This window comes from Pelophylax lessonae, assembly GCF_965119305.1.
Source record: "Pelophylax lessonae genome assembly, chromosome: 2".
Classification (NCBI taxonomy): Eukaryota; Metazoa; Chordata; class Amphibia; order Anura; family Ranidae; genus Pelophylax; species Pelophylax lessonae.
This window is the reverse complement of record NC_138769.1, coordinates 312,965,461-312,988,823: the sequence shown is the minus strand read 5'-3', so window position 1 is coordinate 312,988,823 and position 23,363 is coordinate 312,965,461. Positions and strand designations below refer to the sequence as shown.

General features: G+C 45.7%; 1 protein-coding gene across 6 annotated transcripts in view; it reads right to left on the bottom strand.

Annotated features, from left to right (window-relative positions):
* Window positions 1-23,363, bottom strand: part of DCAF6 (DDB1 and CUL4 associated factor 6) — a 178,133-nt gene that overhangs the window by 113,187 nt on the left and 41,583 nt on the right. For all 6 annotated transcript variants that reach the window (XM_082244794.1, XM_082244798.1, XM_082244799.1 and 3 more), the window contains exons 6-8: window positions 6,405-6,518; window positions 3,704-3,839; window positions 954-1,168 (exon numbers count right to left, since the gene is read on the bottom strand). In XM_082244794.1, coding sequence (XP_082100920.1) covers window positions 954-1,168; window positions 3,704-3,839; window positions 6,405-6,518 — 465 coding nt within the window. The remainder of the gene's footprint in view (window positions 1-953; window positions 1,169-3,703; window positions 3,840-6,404; window positions 6,519-23,363) is intronic.

Sequence of the window (23,363 nt, the reverse complement as noted above, 5' to 3'; positions counted from 1 at the left end):
AGGAATACCAAAGTCTGTTTTTTTTTTTCGTTAAAAATAAACCTGTTGTACTTACCTGCTCTGTGCAGTAGTTTTGCACAAAGCAGCCCAGATCGTCCTCTTTTCCGATCCCCCTTCAGTGCTCTTGACCCCTCCCTCCTGTTAAGTGCCTCCACAGAAAGCAGCTTGCTATGGGGGCACCTGAGCTGAGTCACAGCTACCTGTGTCTATTCAGACAGGGAGCTGCGGCCCGCCCCCCCCTCTTTTGTCATTGGACCACAGACTTTGATTGACCGCAGCGGGAGCAAATGGCACCACACTGCTGTCTCAGCTAATGAGGAGGGGAGTCTCGGACAGCTCTCATGCAACATGAGGAGGGGAGTCTCTCATGCAACATCGCTGAACCTCAGACAAGTTTTAGGGGGACTGCTGCACACAGAAGGCTGTTTATCTTAATGCATTAGGATAAAAAAACCTTCCTGACTTTACAACCATTTTAACTTTCTTGTATTTTATTGTATTTGAACTATACATTCTTCTTTTCGGCTTGTTAGTATGATGCTTCCGACAGCGCACTTTCGGCCGAACAGAATCTGTCGTGCAAGCATTAAAATTTTTGTATGCCGACACCAGAACGTCCGATTGTTCGCCAGTCAGTACAGAATTCGGCCGACAGACAGCAGATTTGCAAGACTGGGCATGCTCAGAAAAGAAAAAACACAGGGAAAGTTAACCATCACATGACATCACTTCTGCAGACGGCGGACAAAATTCGTGTGCAGTCTTTTGCACTTTTCAGCGGACAGGACAGCCCGGAGACAAAAGACGGCCGATCGGTCGGCCGACGATCGGTACGTGTGTACGAGGCTTTAGATTGTAAAGCACTGCACAAACTAGAATAAATAATAATAAAAGAAAAAGTTGAAATACTACAGACTGCACACCAAGCTAATATCATTAGAAAAGTTTCTTACTTCTTCTTGCCTTTGACCAGCTGAAGAAAACTTGAGTTCCTTTGCTTGGTCATCTCTTGGATCAAACAAATAAATGTAGTCCGATGAGTAGCTCACAAGAAGCTCTTGTCCATCCTCACTGTAGCATAAGGAGGTAACACGGCAGGATTTGTTTGCAAGATGTGAGGGGACAAATCGTACACACATTCCTGTAGTTCCACGATTTGAATAATTGACTGTCAGAAGAGAAAAAGGCACCCATCAATAAAACAAGGTGAACAGTTTTCGTCATCCTACTATACTATCCAACTGGCCTTTACTGTCCATTGCCAGTTTTAGAACAGTTAAGTACAGTATATTTAAAAATGTAATATTTTAGAGTTTACCAGAATATATTATATATATATATATATATATATACACACTATATATATATATTATATATACACACACACACACACCCACACCTATACTATATATTTTTTTTTTTAATTTTTTTAATTCTAAATACATTTTTTACAAACCGAGAACAATTCCTGTTGATCTTGTCAAAACCCTTGTGTCCATTACTGTGCAATAAATTGAAGTCTCAAAAAAAGCTCTCTTAGCCAATTCATGTGAACAGCAAAGCAACTCCCCTCTAAGCAATGTAATGGAGAGGGAGGCATTTGTAGTCCAAATAAGAAGAAGAGCAGCCTATGATGACATTGCTCTTGCTCCACTGATACAGTACGGTAAGTGAGCGTTGTCACCTTATTAGAGGAAGTGTTTTCTATTGGCAGGTTAACTCTGTAAAAATTAATGGAAAAAAAGCCTGAGGCTCCATGTACACGGGACGTTGTTGAAAGTCCCTTTGAATGCTGGAATTTTTAGGACGTTTGAAACGTCCGTTCGGTCGCGTTTGTACCCGCGTTTAGCGGGCGTTTGCGTTTAGAACCGTTCCTAGAGGTCAAAAAAATTATTCCCCTTTAAAATGGAAAAACGCGAACACCAAACGCGGGTCATCGCGTTCGGTCGCATTCGGACGCGTTCAGTCGCGTTTTTGCGTTTGAAACGCCGGGAAACACGTTCGAACGCAAATAATTGCGTTCTAAAAAAAGTCCCTGAACGCAACTGACCGCAAACGACCTGGTGTACATGGACAGATAAGATAAAATGTAGATGGGTTCAGGGGCTTCTAAAAAAAACGCCCAACTGCTCCTAAACGGCCATTTCCAGCGTCCCGTGTACATGGAGCCTGAAAATGAAAAACAAATTCAGCCACTACTGGTAAGCTGCAAAATAATCCTTTGTTTTTCCCATTAAAAACTCACATTCTCCAGTGTTTTTAGTATTACTCAGTGGGCAAACATTAATCAGAAACATTTAGATAAAAGTCTACTTAAAAAAAACAAGGCTTACCATTGGACCATATTCTTAAAACATTATGTAAATCTAAAATAAAATTATTTTGTATGTCTGTCATCATGCCTCACATACATGCTCCTTTATTTGGCCATCAGCCTGCCTATCAGGAGGCAATTAGCTGATACTATAATAAAATATATTAGAATTAAAAAATAATAATAAAAAAATAATAATAATAATATTATGATATATGATAGATATATATATATATATATATATATATATATATATATATATATATATCTCATGCTAGCACATTATGTGAAACTTCCCTGAAAACAAAGCCTTCCAGTGATGCAATGTCATCGCTGGAGGCCGCTTCCATCTTCACCTGTCTTGCTCCTGGGGTTCGCAAACTTTGGCTCTGTGACTGGCTGCTCATCACGGCACAGTGCTTTTAAGAAACAGCACGGGTGGCCGATCTTTCAGAACGCATGCACCAGCGATGTCACTGGCTGCATGCACAGTAAATATTTCCTAAATGGTGCAAGTTTAGGAGATATTTTACACTACCTGTAGGGAAGCCTTACCTATAGGTACAATTTAAACATGTAAGTTTACTTCCTCTTTAATAGTTAATTTAACTTACATAAAGAGAGCAAATAGGAAAAGTTCATAAATAAATACTCAAAGCGGAGTTCCACCCTGGGAATACTTTTTTTTAATAAAAATACCCCCGGGACAGTCGGGGCTAGTACATTATACAATGGATAGCCTCTGAACTGTCCCGGGTTGCACTTACCTTTTAGAAGAAATACTTACCTTGAAAATGTATTGTCCAGCGCTGCCATCTCAGGTGTGGGCAGCTTGAAGCCAGAGTGATCCTCTTCTGCGTCCTCTTCCTTCTTCTTCGGTCCCACAATGCACTGCACCGGCCCCGCCGTCACTTCCGGGGCTGTAGCATCATCCCTGCACAACTTCTGGGCATGCCCAGAAGCTGTTTAGCAAGGTATGACGGCGCCTGCACCGGAACTGACGTCAGGGCCGGTGCAGGCGCATTGATTCCTGGGAGCAATGACGTTCAGCTCCCAGGAATCATTGCAAGCCAGGAAGTGACGAATCACCATGGCCGCCGATGGGAGGAAGAGGAAGTTTGGTAGGTATATTTTCTTCTAAACGAGGTAAGTAAAAAAAAAAAATGCGATTATCCATTTGTTTTCCAGGTGACCCTGGGCATGAAGATGGAGGTAAGTTTAATTTTAGAGTGGAACTCCGCTTTAAACTATTTCTCAGCAAGTTTTGAGACACTACCAATGAAACAGGTGTCCTCATCTGAAAAAGTTTGGATTTCCAATCATTAGTTGTACTGTTTTAGTGGATTACAAGAAAAAAAAAATGAACATAACACCTGTACTGAAACATACCTGTTGCTCCTGTTCCAAGCATTCGGCGATCGTAGATTCTCACTGTACTATCAGAGCATCCAACTGCAAGGTAGAACGGAGCGGAAGGGCAAATGGCTATTGAGGTAGCAGCACGTCTGCAGTTAATTAAAACATCCTAATAAAAAAAAATAAAAAATGTAGTAGGTAAGCAAGCACATTTTGACAGAGGATAGGATACGGAGGATAGGATAGGCCAGAGAACAGTTGCATAAATTAGATTACAATGAACCTAAATGGAAAGGTTTACTAGGGAAGCAGGATAGGAAAATAACATCATTAAATATTAACCTTGGATGGCTGCAAAGTGCTCATTGACTTTTACTGAAGATGATGCCATCAGTTTGAGCTGCTTCATTTAAGAGATCATTCAGAGTTTAATGACAGTTGTATGTGACCTGCATTTGAACTGCTTTAAGCAGGTTTTGCACAGATTGTATGGGAATGCAAAACCCATTTTAAACAAAAACCCATCAACAAAGATCCCTAAGCTTTCTGCAGATCCAGTTACCAAAAACTTTTCACTGACAATAAGTGCCGGTTCACACTATAGTGATGTCAGACATCGCATATGATTCGCACCACACTGCAAATAACTTATGATGTCTGTGCAATGCAAATTCAGCTAGATTGTATGGCTTAATTTGCATTGCATTTGGACCAAAGTCGTGCAGGACTTATTTTTTGGTCTACACCAGAATCGGATCACATGGGTGTTCACACCTATGCAATTTGATCCCTGTCCGAATTGACAGTTCGCACTGCAATATGCAAACTAATCTGGGGGTATCATTAACTTTGTATTGACACTCCCAACAGTTCGCATATCGCAGTGTGAACTGTCTGCGAGTCGGGTGCGATGCGGGAACCGGCAGTGGATTTGCAGGGTTCCCACATGGCACCAATGTGAACCGGCACTTAGCCTGATCTGCAACAGATTTGATCATACGTGGCGATTGGAAAATCTGACAAAATGGGAGCAATTTAGGCAAAGTGTCAATGGGCTATACTGTTGAGTGCAGGAATGGAACAAATGATCATACTGTCTTGCACACCCCCAATGTGGCTCTTGAATGGCTATTCCCAGATATTTGTTATCTGTGGTGGCCCTTTTACAGGCAAAATATTAGAAAGGTCTTTCCTCTCTAGATAGAAAGTCTCAGGAGAAACCCTCATGGCAATTTCCCAAGATTAAAGTATGCCATACAGGGATCAAAATTTGGCTGGTTCAGCAGGGACCGGCCACATTTTGACACATATATGGCCATTCCGATTGGAGAAGAGTTGACCTAGTGATTGACTCCTCTCGAGAGAAACGGTTAGAAAATTTGTGTTCGATCAGTGTATGCAGCCAATCGGCTGCAGCGGTGATCAGTGTATTCTGACAGCGGAGGAGTCCCACTGTCAGAATAAAATACCATAGCAGGGAGAATTCCTTCATCCACCTTGAATGTGTGGAAGGGGAATCAAATTTTTTTTGATCAGCCAACTGATCCCAAATAAAAAAAAAAACACAACACAATCTGTGTATGGCCAGTCATAGAGGACATCAACCAGAAAAGTCTAATTAGCTGTAGGTTAACATATAATTAGCACTTTACATAAATCAGTGTTTATTAGGTGGTGCTGCACAATTTAATTCATGGGATATTCCTACTGAACTACCTACAAATAATTATTTAAATAAAAGGCTATTTGAACAGTCATGCAACTCTTTGCAGTAATATTGACAGCTGAGGGATACTGTGCTCTAATTGCACTCTATGCTTCCTTAATCGATAAGCCCAGATGTTTGAAAGAATTAATAAAGACTGCAATGTCCATATATATATTTAAAAAGGGATGTAAAGTCATTGAGCACAACACACTATGTAAAAACAGTTCCACTGATCACTCAGAGAGCTAGCAATGTTCCTCACTTGAGAGGCTTGGTTCTATATTTAGAAGCCCTTGAAATAACAGGCTACATACACCATCAAACAATGCTTACAGCTAATACTCACATCAGTATGAACCCCAAGTGCAGGAGAAATGGAATGTAGCTTATAGTAACTAACTGAGTTTAAAAACCTAGTATGTACAAGAACTATTTTTATATAAAAAGACACATTTATGAAAACTGCAAAAAAGAGCATGCCTACAGAAGAAGACCATTTACGCAAAGCAACTGGAATTGTTTTATTTTTTTTCAGAGAATAAAAGAGTAAACCTGATTGGTTACCACAGGCCAGTACTCCATTCTCGGAGAACATTCTGCTCTTTTGTTTTTATAAAATATGTCCATAACGACTTAATGACAAACACTTTTTTTTTTTTAATTTTTTTTTTAGCCTGACTAATTATCTATACACCCCGCCGAATCCGGATGTGACGTCATGCCGCTCACAGCGGCTGACGTAGAAAGAGTATCGGGCCGGGGCTGCTGCAGCAGCCATCATCACAGCGGCCAGGGCACCGACCCCAATGCCTAAAGCAGCCAGCCCCAAAGCGGCCGCAGGGCCGGCGGCCCACCGGGAAATTTCCCAGTATCCCAGTAGGCCAGTCCGGCCCTGTCTATACATATTCTCCTCAAACACAAAGGACTAAGAACTCAATGGCTGATGGAACTATAAAACGCTATTTATACATGGCTTCTATTTTTTATTCCATAAGAAAAATAAATGAACAAAATAATTTAACCTACATCTTTACAGTCTTCTTTTGTACAGCTGGTCTTGGCTCGAACATCAAACCACCGCACAGTGCCATCTTCACCACATGACAGAAATGTGTAGGGATCATTGGGTACAGTCATAATCTGTAAAAAGATTTCAGAATGACCATCTAATAAATGTTTAATTTAATCAGTATTTGAACATCATTTACATATATAGCAGTTAACAGAACATTATCCAGTGATGACTGTGACCATTTATTTCAGATGTTGAACATCAAGTTTTGACATGTCTTATACAAAGGCTGTGCTACACTTGCTTGTTTGTCTCCAAATTTTTACAAAACAGGTAATAACCTTATACAGAAAAGCCAGTGACAGATTTTAAAGTTTTAAACGTTAAAGAAAAAAGTTGTCCTTTATGGAGCCCCATTTTCCTTTAGTGGAATTCCTTTCCTGCAGCCCTGCTTCGGACAGCTTCAATGTGCAAGCCTGTCCAGCATTACACAATCTTTTCTTCAAAATAGCCTCAGCCACGCTATGCTCTTTGCTCACGTGCACCACAGTTCCTCTATTCATTTCTAGATGTGGCCTTGAACCCCCACGTGAGGGCACTGAGCCAATCATCATACCCAAACACCAACACATGGAAGGAAAGGGAGGGAGTAAGATGCTCTTCCATACCTGAAGTACTGGGTATATTCTTTGCTCCCAGTTGCTCAATGAAAGAAGTGGGCAAAAAGGGGAGTTGTGTGCTACTAGGGAGAGGGCATTGGGGCCAAAACAGTTGCTCTGCCAATGCAGAAAAACAGAATTTTTGTAAAATCTTACCTGTAAAATTCCTTTCTCTGAGTCCTCCGACAGTCGCCGCCTCTTCATATTCGTCACATATGGGGTATTAGACTTTGCTCCGAAGGAGTAGCTAGGCAACAGAATATGTTAACAATAAAGCTTTAACATATCCCACCCTCAAGGGGTGGTCCCCTCAGTCAATACCCTCCTACTTCCTGCAACCATATCTCAGTTTTAGTGGAATAGCAGTAGAGTATACAATCAAACCCCAAAAGAGGGGCGGGGGCGGCGACTGTCGGAGGACTCAGAGAAAGGAATTTTACAGGTAAGATTTTACAAAAATTCCGTTTTCTCTTACGTCCTCCGACAGTCGCCGCCTCTTCATATTCGTCACATATGGGGACGTCCCAAAGCAGTGCAAACATGAGGGGTGGGAAACGCATCCGCGCCGAAAGGCAACGCAGTCTCCACATCAAAGAAAGGAACCTTACCAAAGGAAGGAAACCAGCTGGGCAACAGCAAAAATAAGTGCTCAACAGGAGCAACAACCCAGGAAAAGACAAAAAAACCAGGGGATACAAAACTTATCCCAACAGCCAGGAGTCCCCAACAAGGGACCCTAGGGAACAGCCGCACTAAGAACCTTGCGGCCAAAGGAAGCATCCGCCGATGCCAGAACATCTACTTTGTAGAATTTTGTGAAAGTGTGCACGGTCGACCAAGTCGCCGCCTTACACACCTGGGCTACAGAAGCCCCATGACGACAGGCCCAAGACGTACTCAGAGATCTAGTAGAGTGCGCCTTCACAGGCACAGGGGGAACCTTCCCCTGCAAGGCATAGGCCTGTTCAATGGTCTGCCTGATCCATTTGGCGATGGTAGAGGCCGAAGCCGCCATGCCCTTCCGAGGACCCTCTGGAAGAACAAACAAGGAGTCCGTCTTTCGAAAAGACTCAGTCGATTTAAGGTAAACCCTTATCGCCCGAACAACATCCAGAGAGTGCAATCTCACCTCCTTTGGATGTTTAGGCTTCGTGCACAACGAAGGCAAGACAATATCCTCATTAAGATGGAATTCCGAAACTCGTTTCGGCAGAAAAGAAGGATTAGGTCGCAAGACCACCTTATCCAAATGAATAACCAGGTACGGAGACTTGCAGGACAAAGCCGCCAGTTCCGACACTCTGCGAGCCGAAGTGATCGCCACCAAAAAGGCGACCTTTTTGGACAACATAGACAACGAGATCTCCCTGATCTGTTCAAAAGGAGCACGTTGTAACACAGAGAGAACGAGATTCAAGTCCCAAGGGGGCAGAGGATCCCGCCTCGGGGGAACCAGATGCCGCACACCCTGAACAAAGGTGCCAACCAATGGGTTGGAAGCCACGGGACGTTGAAACAGAACGGCCAGAGCAGACACCTGACCCTTTAGCGTAGCCAGCGCCAAACGCTGATCAACACCCGTTTGATGGAAAGACAGCACACGGGACACCGAGTACGTGCGGGGTGAAAACCCCCTGGACTCACACCAGGCAAAATAGGCCTTCCAAGTACGGTAATAAACCTTCCCCGAGGAAGAATTCCTCGCGTTGATTAAAGTATGAACGACCTCCGGAGAGAGACCCCTCTCCTTCAGGACCTCGGTCTCAACAGCCAGGCCGTCAAAGCCAGCGACTGTAAAGCAGGATGGTATATCGGTCCTTGAGACAGTAGATCGTCTCGAAGAGGCAGACGCCACGGGGCGTCGACCGCCAGATTCACGAGGACTGCGTACCAGGACCGGCGAGGCCAGTCCGGTGCCACAAGAATCACCGTGTTGCGTTCCGAGTGTAACCTGCGAAGGAACCTGGACAGCAACTGAATCGGTGGAAACGCGTACATCAGCCTGTACTGATGCTACGGGGCCACTAACGCGTCCGACGCGTCTGCCCGAGGGTCGCGCGTCCTTGCCACGAACCTCTTCACCTCGTTGTTGAGGCGAGACGCGAACAGGTCCACATCTGGAAGACCCCACTTCGCGCACAACGTCTGGAAGACAGCCGGATGGAGAGACCATTCCCCCTGATCCAGGGTCTGGCGACTCAGATAGTCCGCCTGCCAGTTCTCCACTCCCGGAATGTGAACCGCCGTTATAGCCGGGACATGAGTCTCGGCCCAAGACAGAATGTCGGCCACTTCGAGCCGCTCGGGCACTCCTGGTGCCCCCTTGGTGGTTGATGTAGGCCACCGCCGTGGCATTGTCCGTCTGCACTCGAACCGGGCAACCCTGTAGCCGGTCCGTCCAGCGATGAAGACAGAGCCTTATCGCACGCAATTCCAGAATGTTGATCGGAAGGGAAGACTCCCCCTCCGACCAAGTCCCCTGAGCGGACAGAACGCCCAGAACTCCACCCCAGCCCGACAGGCTGGCATCCGTGGTGATTACCGTCCACGAGATCGGACGAAATGACTTGCCCCCGGACACCAACGGGGACTGGAGCCACCACAGAAGGTTTTCCCTGGTGCGAAGACTCAACGAGATTTGAAGATCCAGAGATTGAGGTCGCCCGTCCCACCTGGACAGGATCTCCGCTTGGAGACCCCGCGTGTGAAACTGTGCGAAAGGAATCGCATCGAAGGCCGAGACCATCAATCCCAGACATCTCATACACGTCCGCAGAGACGAGTTCGGAACGTCCCTGAGGAACCTGACTTCCTCCCGGAGAGTCCTGAGTTTGTCTTCCGGCAGGAAGACCTTCGCCTGCACCGAGTCCAGTATCATTCCCAGATAGGGGAGACGAACCGACGGACTCAGTGTCGACTTTGGAAAATTTATCGTCCAACCAAACTCCTGCAGAGTTTGCATTGTGACAGACAGGTCCTCCTCCAGACCCTGTCTGGTCGCAGACCGAACCAGAATGTCGTCCAGATACCCCAGGACAGAAATGCCCTGGGCCCTCAATAATGCCAGAACCGGTGCAAGCACCTTGGTGAAGACCCGCGGAGCCGAGGCGAGACCAAAGGGCAACGCCACGAACTGGTAGTGATCCTCCGCAATGGCAAATCGAAGGTACCTCTGATGACCCTCGAATATGGGGATGTGAAGGTACGCATCCTTCAAAATCGATGGAGGCCATGAATTCCCCCGGAACCAGGGCAGCCACCACCGACCGCAGGGATTCCATGCGGAACTTGCGAACCCGCACAGAGCGGTTCAGAGCCTTCAAGTCCAGAATCGGACGAACCTTGCCCTCCTTTCTGGGCACGGTGAACAGATTGGAATAAAACCCCCGAAACCTGTCCCGATGAGGCACCGGAACCACCACTCCCTGAGCCCTCAGGTCCCGCACCGCCAGGTGCAGGTCCCGCAGGCGCTCTGGAGACAGTTGAAGATTTGAGGGAAAAAATCTGCTCTCCGGCCGAGAGAGAAACTCGATCTTGTAACCAGATCGAACGATTTCCAGAACCCATCTGTCCCGCACACGGGCCAACCAGGGCTGAAGAAAACCGAGCAAGCGTCCCCCCACCCCAAAACTGGGTGAGGGCGCCCCTTCAGGCCGAACTGTTATGGGCTGCAGGTCCGGATTGGCCGGACTTCTGTTTCCCAGACCAGGGCTTCTTCTGAGAGCCTTGACCTTTGAACGGTTTGCCCTTGTAGTGCGGCCGAAAGGCACGAAAGGACCCCTGAGGGGGCCGAAAATTTGCATGCTTCTTCCCAGAAGCCCCCTTAGCCTTGGGGAAATGGGGCAAGAGAGTGCTCTTACCCCCGGTGATCCCCTTAATCAACACATCCAGGGACTCCCCAAAAAGGCGAGACCCATCATAAGGCAGATTGGCTAAGGTTTTACGTGAAGATTGGTCCACCGACCAACATTTTAACCAAACCAGGCGGCGAGACAACACCGCCACGCTGTGCACACGTGCAGCCAACGGAATCAGGTCCAGGTCCGCATCACACAGATACATGACACCCTGGTGGATCTGATCCACCATATCCAGGGTCGCCGCCGAGGCCGAATCGGCCACTAGAACGCGCCTAAGCACCTGCGTCCAACTTGCGATCGCCTGGGCCGCCATGAGAGAAGCAAACAGAGCCTTAAGCATAGAACCCGTAACAGAATAAGTATGACGGGCAAGAGACTCCAGTCTCCTATCCGTGGCATCACGGAAAACAGGGGAACCCTCTGCAGGAATCGCAGTGGCTTTGTTCAAAACCGCAATTGCATGATCCACTGGTGGAGGCACACACCACCGTTCATCAGTGGCAGGCGAAAAAGGATAACGCAGCTTGAATTTACTTGGTACCGCAAAAGGTTTGCGCAGATCGCGCCATTGATCCTTAACAGCGCGCTGAAAATCAGCATTGCAGGGAAAAACCTGCGGCGTCCTGCGTTTTCTCTGCGTCCCATAAGCCGCCAAGGCAGCGGGGGGACACACTTCGTCCTGCAAACGCAGCGTTTGCTTAATGGAAGCAATCAACTCATCCATGATTGCAAGCTCTTCAGGCGAGCCAGGGGGAGAATTATCGACCCCCTCAACTTCAGCCTCCACCTCAGACCCCACTAGATCAAGAGAGGAGCGGGACCCCGATAAGGAGGCCCCTGCCAGAACAGCCCCATCACCTTCACCCTCAGAATCAGAGGAAAGAGCAACTCTGGGCCTTTTAGTAGATTGAGCAGCCACCAGCATTTTCACCTGAGCAGCAAGGCCAGCCACAATAGTGGCTAAATCCCCCCCTGGGGGGGAAACAGCGGTCCCCTGGCTTTCCACCAATGCTGTAGGAAATTTGCCCTCCTGAGAATCCATTGCCCCTGTAATGCCAGACAACCAAGGGTTAACTGCCCCTTTTTAGCAAGCGCTGGGTGCAGCCCACCGCACCACACTCAAGCACAATGAGACCCCCACAGGGAATATGCAAACTGAACACAGGCAATGGATAGCAAGAACAGAAGGATAAAACCTGAGGAGACCCTCGCCGCTGCTGCTGCCTCGATCGGTGTTCCTGGAAAGAGGAAGTGATGCTGCCAGGGCGCTCTATGTAAGCCTATGGAGGCTACAAGAAAATGGCCGCCATGCATGTAAACCATGCGGCCGGAGCGGGTGTAGGCAAAATGGCGTAGTTTGGCGCCGAAAACGCCACTCCACAGTGCATTAAAACACACATTACATTCCAATATAACAGGCATCACTAAATGGCGGACCGGGGTCCGGATCCGGACCCAGTTAATGTCTCATCCGGACCCCTGCGGTCCCACCCTTTAGAGTCTTTCTGCCCACAGCCATCACCACTGCCAGTCTCACAAAGCCAACAGCTGGAGGCAGGACAGCTATAGACAGAGGACGGGGGCTATCCAAGTTAACAAGCAGGCGATTGGTTGCGAGGATACAGGGCGGTCATTGCATAAACATGCGATTCGGACCTCTGCTGGAAGAATATTTTATTGACTGGACCTTTGTAAATTTTAATTCAATACCCCTGCAATATAAGAATACATGTCAGATCGCCGCAGCGATCGCTGTATATGCCCAAACATGCCAAAAAAAACATGCCCCACAGCACACAGCTTCTCACACTGCCCAGTCTGACACACACAGTGTCATACAGCTCCCCCCCCCCCTTGCAGCCCACAGCATGCAGCCGAGAGATAGGGAGACAAGCAGTGTGAATAGAGGCAGGTTACACAGTCCCAGACTGACACCCCCCCAGACAGACAGGTCCCCACATAAATACACTTACCTCACATGGCGTGGGGGACCCGCACAGGCGAACAAGCCGCTGCACATGAGGCAGGGAGAGTCGCAATTCAAGACGCACAAAATGGGGGTTAAGAAACCGCACAGCGTCCAGTGAGGTAGCCACCTCACCAATCATCCCTGCACCGAACAGGGATGGGTCGTTCACTATGCCAGGAGCGTTACCTGGCTGAACGCTCGATGGCAGACTGGGAAGCCACTGACCCACGACCTGCGACCAGGGGGATCAGCCCGAGACCCAGTCCGCATGATCCTCTTCGTCCGAAGAACTAACTAACGCTGACAAAATAACAGCTAATTAAAGGTAGAGAGAAAAACTCAAACAAAATATTAAAAAGAAGAAAGAGTCTGGGACAGAAAGTCCCAGCACAGAGAGAGCCAGCCACTCCTGACAAGCTAGACATTAAAACTGAGATATGGTTGCAGGAAGTAGGAGGGTATTGACTGAGGGGACCACCCCTTGAGGGTGGGATATGTTAAAGCTTTATTGTTAACATATTCTGTTGCCTAGCTACTCCTTCGGAGCAAAGTCTAATACCCCATATGTGACGAATATGAAGAGGCGGCGACTGTCGGAGGACGTAAGAGAAATACCACTTTCTCTAATATTAAGGCTGGGTTCACACTTAAGCCTTAAACATAGGATTGCTACAGCAATAGCACGGCCCTCCTATTCCTTCTGTATTGTTAATCGTATTGTCCCTCTTTACATTGTAAAGCACTGCGTAAACTGTTGGCTCTATGTAAATCCTGTATAATAATAATAATACAAAAGCCATTTTGTAACTTAAAGAGCCCCAGCTACTAGATAAATAACTTTAACAAATTCCCAAAATTATATGTGTATTATATTTTGTGCAGGTTATTTACCTGTAAAAGACTCCCTTGTGTAGACATTCAAAAGTCCTGAGACTGCTGATGGGCACCGCCATCTTGCATGTAATGTTTGCAGTCCCAATGGACTCAGAGCTATAACGCAAGTGACCCTCTACAGCAGGAGTGCCCAAACTGTGGGTTGTGACCCACTGGTGGGCCGCGAGCTGCGTTTGAGTGGGTAGCGCTGAGCTGGAAATCCCACTTAAATTGTGCTGTGCGAGTCCGCGCAAATTACAGAGAGCCAGAGCAGTCAAATTGCGATGGATTCAGCACCCCACCCATGCAGTTTACGGACGCGAGGACGACACTTGCATCAGTGAGTATGCCTGTGGGCTGTTATGTAGGATATGTTCATGGGGTGCAGAGCCAGCTCCTCGGTCCTGCTGGTGGCAGTAGTGTTGGCTGGACTGGCGGCGGGATTTTCTCAGCTATAGCAGGCAGAGACAGCGGTCTCTGTGTCATAGGAGAACCAGGTCACCTGGCGGTGTCAGGAGTTCAAGGCAACTTCTGTGACCCAAAGAATATGAAGGCGAAGAGCCAGGACACCAAGACCAGCATAGAGCTCCTCATCATGGAGACTCTGGGTGAGGTGTGCTGGGCCCTGGAGAGGGCAAGCAGGGGCTTCACCTTCACTGTGGAGCGCTATATTTATATATTAATTTAATGTATTCAATAATAAATTGAAAAGTAGTAAATTGATATTAATATCCCCCTCCCTTTAAAATATGCATTATTATTTGCATTTATATAGCGCCAACAAATTCTGTAGCGCTTTACAATATTCAATTACAAGCAAGTGTGTCCTGAAAAATAACTGTATTTAGAAGTGGGTCTAGGCCCAAAAAAGTTTGGTAAGCCCTGCTCTACAGTATATCCTCTTTGCTCGCCTAATTCAGTGGTCCTAAACCCTGGTCCTCGGGGCCCACTAACAGGCCAGATTTGCAAGATAACTGAAATACATCCCAGGTGATATCATTTGCTGCTCAGTGATTGCAGTATTCTAGTCTGCATCTCCCCAAGGTAATACTTAAAATCTGGCCTGTTAGTGTGCCCTGAGGACTGGAGTTGAGGACCACTGCCCTAATTGGTACATTAAATTTTATTTAGGAAGGTTAGGGGTGGAGTGAAGATGATAGGTCAGAAGAGAATGACTAAACACTCCCAGAAGAAGAGGGGACTTGAATGTAGAAGGAGGGGTGGGGCTTTGCTAGAGAATTGACTAGTCAATTTTTCTAGCAAATTAAAAGGAACACTGTAAGTTAACAAAAAAATACATTTATGGAAAATAATTTTTTTTAAGATAGTCATGAAAACTAAACTAAACTCACTGCTGCAGGCATAAAGTGTACCAGCTTCTGAAACGTTGTAAAATTGAAAGTGGTACTAAACCCACAACCGTAAAATCAGTTTGTATATGCAGTAAAGCATGCTGGTTATATTCCTGGTGGAACCTAAGGGGTTAATTCTGCGCATTGTGTAAAAAGGCTGTTTGATCCTGTCTTCTCTGACCTTCCCCTTCTCCCACTGTCCCCAATCCATCTACAGTGCAGAGCCTTGGGGACACTCTGCATGTGCTCAGTTTGGTGTGTATTGCTAGAGAGTTTTTTTTTTTTTTTTTTGTGAGGGTGCATGTGATCAGCACAGGGCCAATCAGCACTGTGCTGATCACATGCACCCTCACAACAGACAGAGGGTCAGGGGTCATGCAGCCTCATAGGACAGTCAGAGCAGAATGAAAACTCCTTCTGCAAGGTTTAACCAGTGCTCTGTCAGGCACTGTTAGAAGTCACAAGACTGCTACATACTATATACTGCTGATGAGAAAAGGTAATTAGCAGTTTATTTAGTAAAAGAAGTGCATTTCCATATTCTGTGTACTGTGGGAGACCAGATATAGTGACTACAGGGTCCTGGGTTTAGGAACACTTTAGGACCCAACACTTTGGTTGGATATCAGAGCTTGCAGCGAAGACCCACTCCCCACAAATTCCTTCCAACCCATCATTCTAGTGTGCAGCCTCACTGGCCTAAAGGAATAAGCAAGAGGCAGGCAAGTCTAGAAAGTGGCAAAGCTTTGTCTAGTCAATAGAAGGTGAAAAGTGCATGGCTATCCAAGGATACATGAGCTTTACCATTGAAAATGTGGTGTGATATCTGAATGAAGAAATATTGCTGCACACATGATATAAATAATTAAGCAAGTTATAACGTTGGAATTCACAAATAGTGTCTGCCAGGAAATGCCTTAGTGCAGTTGCTCAGTAACAGGGTGCCTGCCATGCTGACTGTATTTGGGTGGTCGTGGACTTTGGGTGCACTACACTCATCCAAAAAAAAAAAAAAACCTTCTAAAAAAAAAACGTTGGCCATGTGTAGTATATGCTCTGCTCTTCCATGTCTGCATTTACCAGCAATTACACAGAAGCAGATCTTGCTGTTCCTGTGTAAATTGATACTCATGGAACAGCGCCTACATTATTTAGAAGGGTCAATTCACATCAGCTTATACCCAACGTGCATTGTTTAGGGGCAGTACGATTTGTTGTTACAATGCATTGCATTGTTTGTTTTTTTTCTTTCAAAATGTATTGTTGCAATAAAAAAAAAAAAAAAAAAAAGCACTTTATGCACCACAGCATTTTGCACTGTGCTGCCATGTGTTGCGCTTTGTGTAAAAAAAAAAAAAAAAAAGCCTTTACGTTTCGTAATAAAACCCTGGAGGAAGAAGGGAGTGTTTTCTGACCTAGGCACACTGGGTTCTCTTTTAGTGCTAACCAATAAATGAATTTGGAACAGGGCACTGTTGAAAACAACAATCAGACACATACAGAGACCCCAAAAAATGAGGGCATTTTCTCCAGTGGGCAACAGCTGGCCTCTGTAGTACAGTTCTTGGATCAAGCCTTTCATTCTCCACAGACCATACCCTGTGCTGGAAACATCCAGCAGGCCTCTCTAGTCCAGTACCTGAAAAGGAATCTCCAAGTCCACCCATCCTGCTATCTCCCTCTCCCGAATGGGTTCCTGCACTGACTGGAAATCCCTGACACATCGTATGTCCAATGCTTAGGACACCAGTGCCAGCAGCCCAACCTGGATAAGGCTCCATCTTTCTTCCCATGACTATAATGTGTCTGCATTATGTAAGCGATCAAGCAGGCCATGTATACACTTTACACAACAAGAAAGAATATTACTGTGAAATTTTGACAGCGAGACTCTTGCTGGGAGCTGCTGTCACTGAACACGTGCCTTCAACACGGCAACTCCTAGCAGGCATCTGAGTGATGAAATGGACCACATCAGCACAGATCTGTTCCTGTGTTTGACGTGTTCAGTTTCAAGCAGAAAGCAAAAAGGGAACTGGCAGATTACCAAGGAAAAAATGAACTAAATAAAGAACCGGCTAGAGATGCCATTAACATAAAAACACAGACAATTATTAGATAGGATTTTTGGGGTAACACATATTTTACCACTTTAGCTCTCATACATGTGCATCTTTTTTTTTTACATTTATGCTAAGGACCAGGGTTTTGTTTCGGCAATAACTGTGTCATTACCTAAAATAAAGTAATACAATTTTTATATACACTCACCGGCCACTGTTCAATTGCTTGGTAACACAAAATGCTAATTAGCCAATCACATGGCAACAACTCAATGCATTTAGGCATCTAGACATGGTGAAGAGGACTTGAAGTTTAAACCGAGCATCAGAATAGGGAAGAAAGGGGATTTAAGTGACTTTGAACCTGGCATGGTTTCAGGACATCAGACGGACTGATCTGAGTATTTTAACCACTTGCCGCCTGCCCACCGTCAATTGACGGCGGGACGGTGCGACCATTGTTCTGGGAAGACGTCATATGACATTCCAATGACACAGCCGATCACAATACAGGAGCCCGGAAGATGACCGCGCATGCGCGATCGGGAGCGCGCAGCGCGGTCATGTCGGTGGCACTGTGTTCCGTAGGAACACAGCTGTCACCGGCAGTAGTAAACAGTCACTGACAGTGACTGTTTACTAAGTGATCGGCTGTGAATCCATTCACAGCCGATCACAAAATGTAAACAAAGAGCAGTAACTCACTGTTACTAGCTCTTCTCCCCTCACACAGTTTCCAGTGTGAGGAGAGCAGAGCTAGAAATAGTGAGTTACTGCTCTGTGTACCTGTCAAATGTAAAATCACGCCAATAAAGGTCCCCACACAGTCCTCAGCCCCCCCAATTGCACCTGTCACCCAACAGTCACCTCATCAGTGCCCAGAAATTGACACCCATAAGGCTACGTTCACATGTGAGCGTAGCGATCGCAGGCAGAATCACCCGCGATCCGGAAATCATTGCAAATTGCGGGATGCCTGTGCGTTGCCCGTGATTTGCAATAGCACCCCAAACGCTGTGCGATGCCGCGATTTCCACCTGCCGAATCGCGGTAACATCGCGCAAACAACGCATGACGCCCAAAAAAAGTACAAGAGCTTCTTTGGGGCGTCATGCGTTGTTTGCGTGATGTTACCTTGATTCGGCAGGCGGAAATCGCAGCAACATCGCACAGCGTTTGGGGTGCTATTGCAAATGACGGGCAAAGCACAGGCGTCCCGCGATTTGCAATGATTTCTGGATCGCGGGCAGAATCGCGGTGATGTGCCCATGATCACTACGCTCACATGTGGACATAGCCTAAAGTTCACCGGTCACCAGAGACTGCCATCAGTACCGCCGTGCACCATCGCCCGTCACCTGTCACCCAAGAGTGACCATCACCCGTCACCTGTCAGCCAAGAGTGACCATCGCCCGTCACCTGTCACCCCATCAATCACCGTCACCTGTCACCCCATCAGTCATCGTCACTTGTCACCCCATCAGTGATCGTCACTTGTCACCCCATCAATCATCGTCACTTGTCACCCCGTCAGTGATTGTCATCGGTCACCCCATCAGTCATAGTCACCTGTCACCCCATCAGTCATCGTCACCTGTCACCCCATCAGTCATCGTCACCTGTCACCCCATCAGTCATCGTCACCTGTCACCCCATCAGTCATCGTCACCTGTCACCCCATCAGTCATCGTCACCTGTCACCCAATCAGTCATCGTCACCTGTCACCCAATCAGTCATCGTCACCTGTCACCCCATCAGTCATCGTCACCTGTCACCCCATCAGTCATCGTCACCTGTCACCCCATCAGTCATCGTAACCTGTCACCCTATCAGTCATCGTCACCTGTCACCCCATCAGTCATCGTCACCTGTCACCCCATCAGTCATCGTCACCTGTCACCCCATCAGTCATCGTCACCTGTTTGCCATATACATGCATACATGAAATCACTTACCGACCGCCTAACGACTATATGCATCGGCCATTAAAAGCTAAATACTGGGGTTATGGCAGCACATAGCTGCCATAACCCCGGTATTTTTTGAAACGGCGGGCGGTCGGCTTTCAGATAAGGGTGGTCCCAGTGGCGGATTCGCCGCCGAATTACCCTTATGGTGCAGGGGAAGAGGTGCCCCCCCCTCCTGCTGCGTCCTAGACGTTTTCCCAGCTTACCGGACCCTCCGGCAGCGGGGAAAACTATCCGGTCCCGGATCCTCAGAGACAGGAAGTCGAGTGAGGGCAAGATGGCCCTCACTCGACTCTATGGTCTTGGAGGACCGGAGCTACGTCAAAAGACGTTGCCTAGCAACCGGTTTAAAGGGCCGCTTTTTTTTTTTCCTTTTTCAACAATTTTTTTTATTTTTTTTTTATTTTTTAGTGTAGGTGTGAGGTCTTTTTGACCCCAGATCTCACAATAAAGAGGACCTGTCATGCCTATTTCTATTACAAGGGATGTTTACATTCCTTGTAATAGGAATAAAAATGATCAAAACATTTTTTTTTTAAACTGTGTAAAAATAAAACAATAAATAAAATAAATAGGAAAAAAAAAAATTAAAGCGCCCTGTCCCCGTTAGCTCGCGCGCAGAAGCAAACGCATACGCAAGTCCCGCCCACATATGTAAACGGTGTTCAAACCATACATGTGAGGTATCTCCGCGATCGTTAGAGCAAGAGCAATAATTTGAGCCCTAGACCTTCTCTGTAACTCTAAGATGGTAACCTGCAGAAATTTTTAAAATGTTGCCTATGGGAATTTTTAAGTACCAATGTTTGGCGCCATTCTGTGAGCATGCGCAGTTTTGAAGCATGACATGTTGGGTATCTAATTACTCGGCCTAACATTATCTTTCACATTATGGAAAAAAATTGGGCTAAATTTACTGTTTTCTTATTTTTTAGTTCAAAAAAGTGAATTTTTTTCAAAAAAATTGTATTTGGAAGACTGCTGCGCAAATATGGTGTGATAAAAAATATTGCAACGATCTCCATTTTATTCTCTAGGGTCTCTGCTAAAAAAATATATATATAATGTTTGGGGGTTCTAAGTAGTTTTCTAGCAAAAAATGATTTTAGCTTGTAAACACCAAGTGTCAAAAATAGGCCCAGTCTTAAAGTGGATAAATGGACAACTTTGTGAAAAGTGCTACTTGGATGTTAGGTCTATGTATGTGGCCAGGCTGCGAAAAAGTGTTACACATGTGGTATCGCCATACTCAGGAGGAATAGCAGAATGTATTTTGGGGTGCAATTTTTGCTATGTACATGCTATGTGTTAGAAATATTGCATAAATGGACAGCTTTGTGTAAAAAAAAATGCGTTTTCATTTTCTTTCCACATTTTCCAAAAACTTGTGGAAAAAAATGACATATTCAAAAGACTCATTATGCCTCAAAAATTATACGTTGGGCTGTTTGCTTTCCAAAATGGGGTCATTTTATGGGGGTTTCCATTGTCCTGGTGCTCCAGGGCCTTCAAAATTGCGATAGGTTGTCAGGAAATTATATGTGTAATTTGTGCTCCTAGAATGTCGGACGGTGCTACTTGTATGTGGCCAGGCTGTGAAAAAGTCTCACACATGGTATCGCCATACTCAGGAGGAGTAGTAGAATGTGTTTTGGGGGTGTAGTTGCAAGTATACATATGCTGTGTGAGAGAAATAACCTGTTAATACGTCAATTTGTAAAAAAAAAAAAAAAATCTTCATTTTGCAAAGAGTTGTGGGAAAAAATTACAACTTCAAAAAACTCACCATGCCCATTAATACCTTGGAATGTCTACTTTCCAAAAAGGGGTCATTTGGGGGGGTATTTGTACTTTCCTGACTTTTTAGTGTCTCAAGAAATGAAATAGGCCTTCAGTACATCAGGTGTGGTCAAGTGTGATCAATTTTCAATGATTAGCACCATAACTTGTGGACTCTATAACTTTCACAAAGACCAAATAATATACACTTATTTGGGTTATTTTTACCAAAGATAAGTAGCAGTATAAAAATTTTGGCCAAAATTTGTGAAGAAAAATGACTCATTTGCTAAATTTTATGACAGAAACAAAGAAAAATGCGTTTCACAATATTTTCAGCCTTTTTTTATTTATAGCACAAAAAATAAAACCCAGTAGTGATTAAATACCATCAAAAGAAAGCTCTATTTGTGTGGAAAAAAAAGGACACACATTTTTTATGGGTACAGTGTTGCATGACTGCGTAATTGTCATTCAAAGTGTGAGAGCGCTGAAAGCTGAAAATCAGTCTGGGCAGGAAGGGGGTGAAAGAGCACTGTAGGCAAGTGGTTAAAAACTGCTAATCTACAGGGATTTTCACACACAGCTCTCTCTAGGGTTTTCAAAAAAGAAAATATCCAGTGAGCGGAAGTTGTGTGGAGGAAAATGCATTGTTGATGTTAGAGGTCCGAGGATAATGGGCAGACTGGTTCAAGATGATATAAAAGGCAACAGTAACTCAAATAACCACTCATTTCAACCAAGGTATGCAGAATACCATCTCTGAATGCACAACACATCAAACCTTGAAGCAGATGGGCTACAGCAGCAGAAGACCACACCGGGTACCACTCCTGTCAGCTAAGAAGAGGAAGCAGAGGCTACAATTCACACAGGCTCACCAAAATTGGACAATACAACATTCAAAATATGGCGCCTGGTCTAACGGGTCTTGATTTCAGCTGCGATATTCAGATGATAGGGTTATAACTTGCCATAAACAACGTAAAAGCATGGATCCATTCTGCCTTGTAGCAACAGTTCAGGCTGGTGGTGGTGGTGGAATGGTGTGGGAGATATTTTGTTGCCATACTTTTGGCCCCTTAGTACCAATTGAGCATCATTTAAATGCCACGGCCTACCTGAGTATTGTTGCTGACCATGTCCATCCATTTATGACTACAGTGCACCCATCTTCTGATGGCTCCTTCCAGCAGGATAATGCACCATGTTACAAAGCTCAAATCATCTCACCACTTGTTTCTTGAACATGGCAATGAGTTCCCTGTACTCCAATGGCCTCCACAGTCATCAGATCTTAATTCAATAAAGCAACTTTGGGATGTGATGTAACAGGAGATTCGCATCATGGATGTGCAGCGAACAAACCTGCAGCAACTGCGTGATGCCATCATGTCAATATGGACCAAAAGAATGTTTCCAACACCTTGCTGGATCTATGCCACAAAGAATTAAGGCGGTCCTGAAGGCAAAAGGGGGTCCAACCCGGTACTAGCAAGGTGTACCTGATAAAGTGGCAGTTAAGTGAGTATTACCAGGCAATTTTTTAGTTTTCGCCATTGCATTACTTTGACTGATAATTACTCCGTTTTGAAATACTGTACCTAAACCAGTTTAAACATTTTTTTTGAGGCAGATAGAGCTTTCTTTTGGCTGTATTTAATAAGTGTGTGCTTTTTTAATTTTTAACTTATAAGAAAAAAAAAAAAAAAAAGTGTACACAGGGTGAATTTGGGGACTTCGTGCCGGTTCACATTTATGTGATGCGGGAACGCTGCGAATATACTGCGTGTTCCCGCATCGCATCCGCACAACAGGCAGTTCACACTGCCATATGCGATACTCTGGGGGTGTCAATTCAAAGTTAACGACACCCCCAGCTCAGATTGCATATCGCAGTGCGATCTGTTAGTTTGCACAGAATCGGATCGCACTAGTGTGAACCACCATGCGATCCGATTCTGCTGCAGACCGAAAAAAGGGTCCTGTGCAAGTTTCAGTGCGATTGCGGTGCAAATTTAGCCATACAAACTCTATGGCTGAATTTGCACCGCACAGACAACGCATGTAATTTTAGGAGCAGTGCGCTCCGAATTACATGCGATCCCTATGATCGCACAAATGTGAACCGGCACTTACACCTGCATGTCATATCGGGACACAAAAGCTGTGTCTGCAGCCGTGCGTCTCAATAGGCTGGTACAGGGATGCACGCAACACCAATGCATCCCCGTGCTGGCAAAAGATGGCCCTTCAAAGAGCATGGAGCTGATGGCCCCATGTGAACAGTGCCAACGCACTTCCCTATGATATGCAGATAAATGAAAAGTAGTAACAATGTATTTCTGTAACACAAACCAAATTTACAGGTGCCACTCAAGGCTCCACTGGGTCCTCCAATATAGCAACCGGCTGGAGTGCAGACAAGGACAGAGCTCGTCCCAGTTCC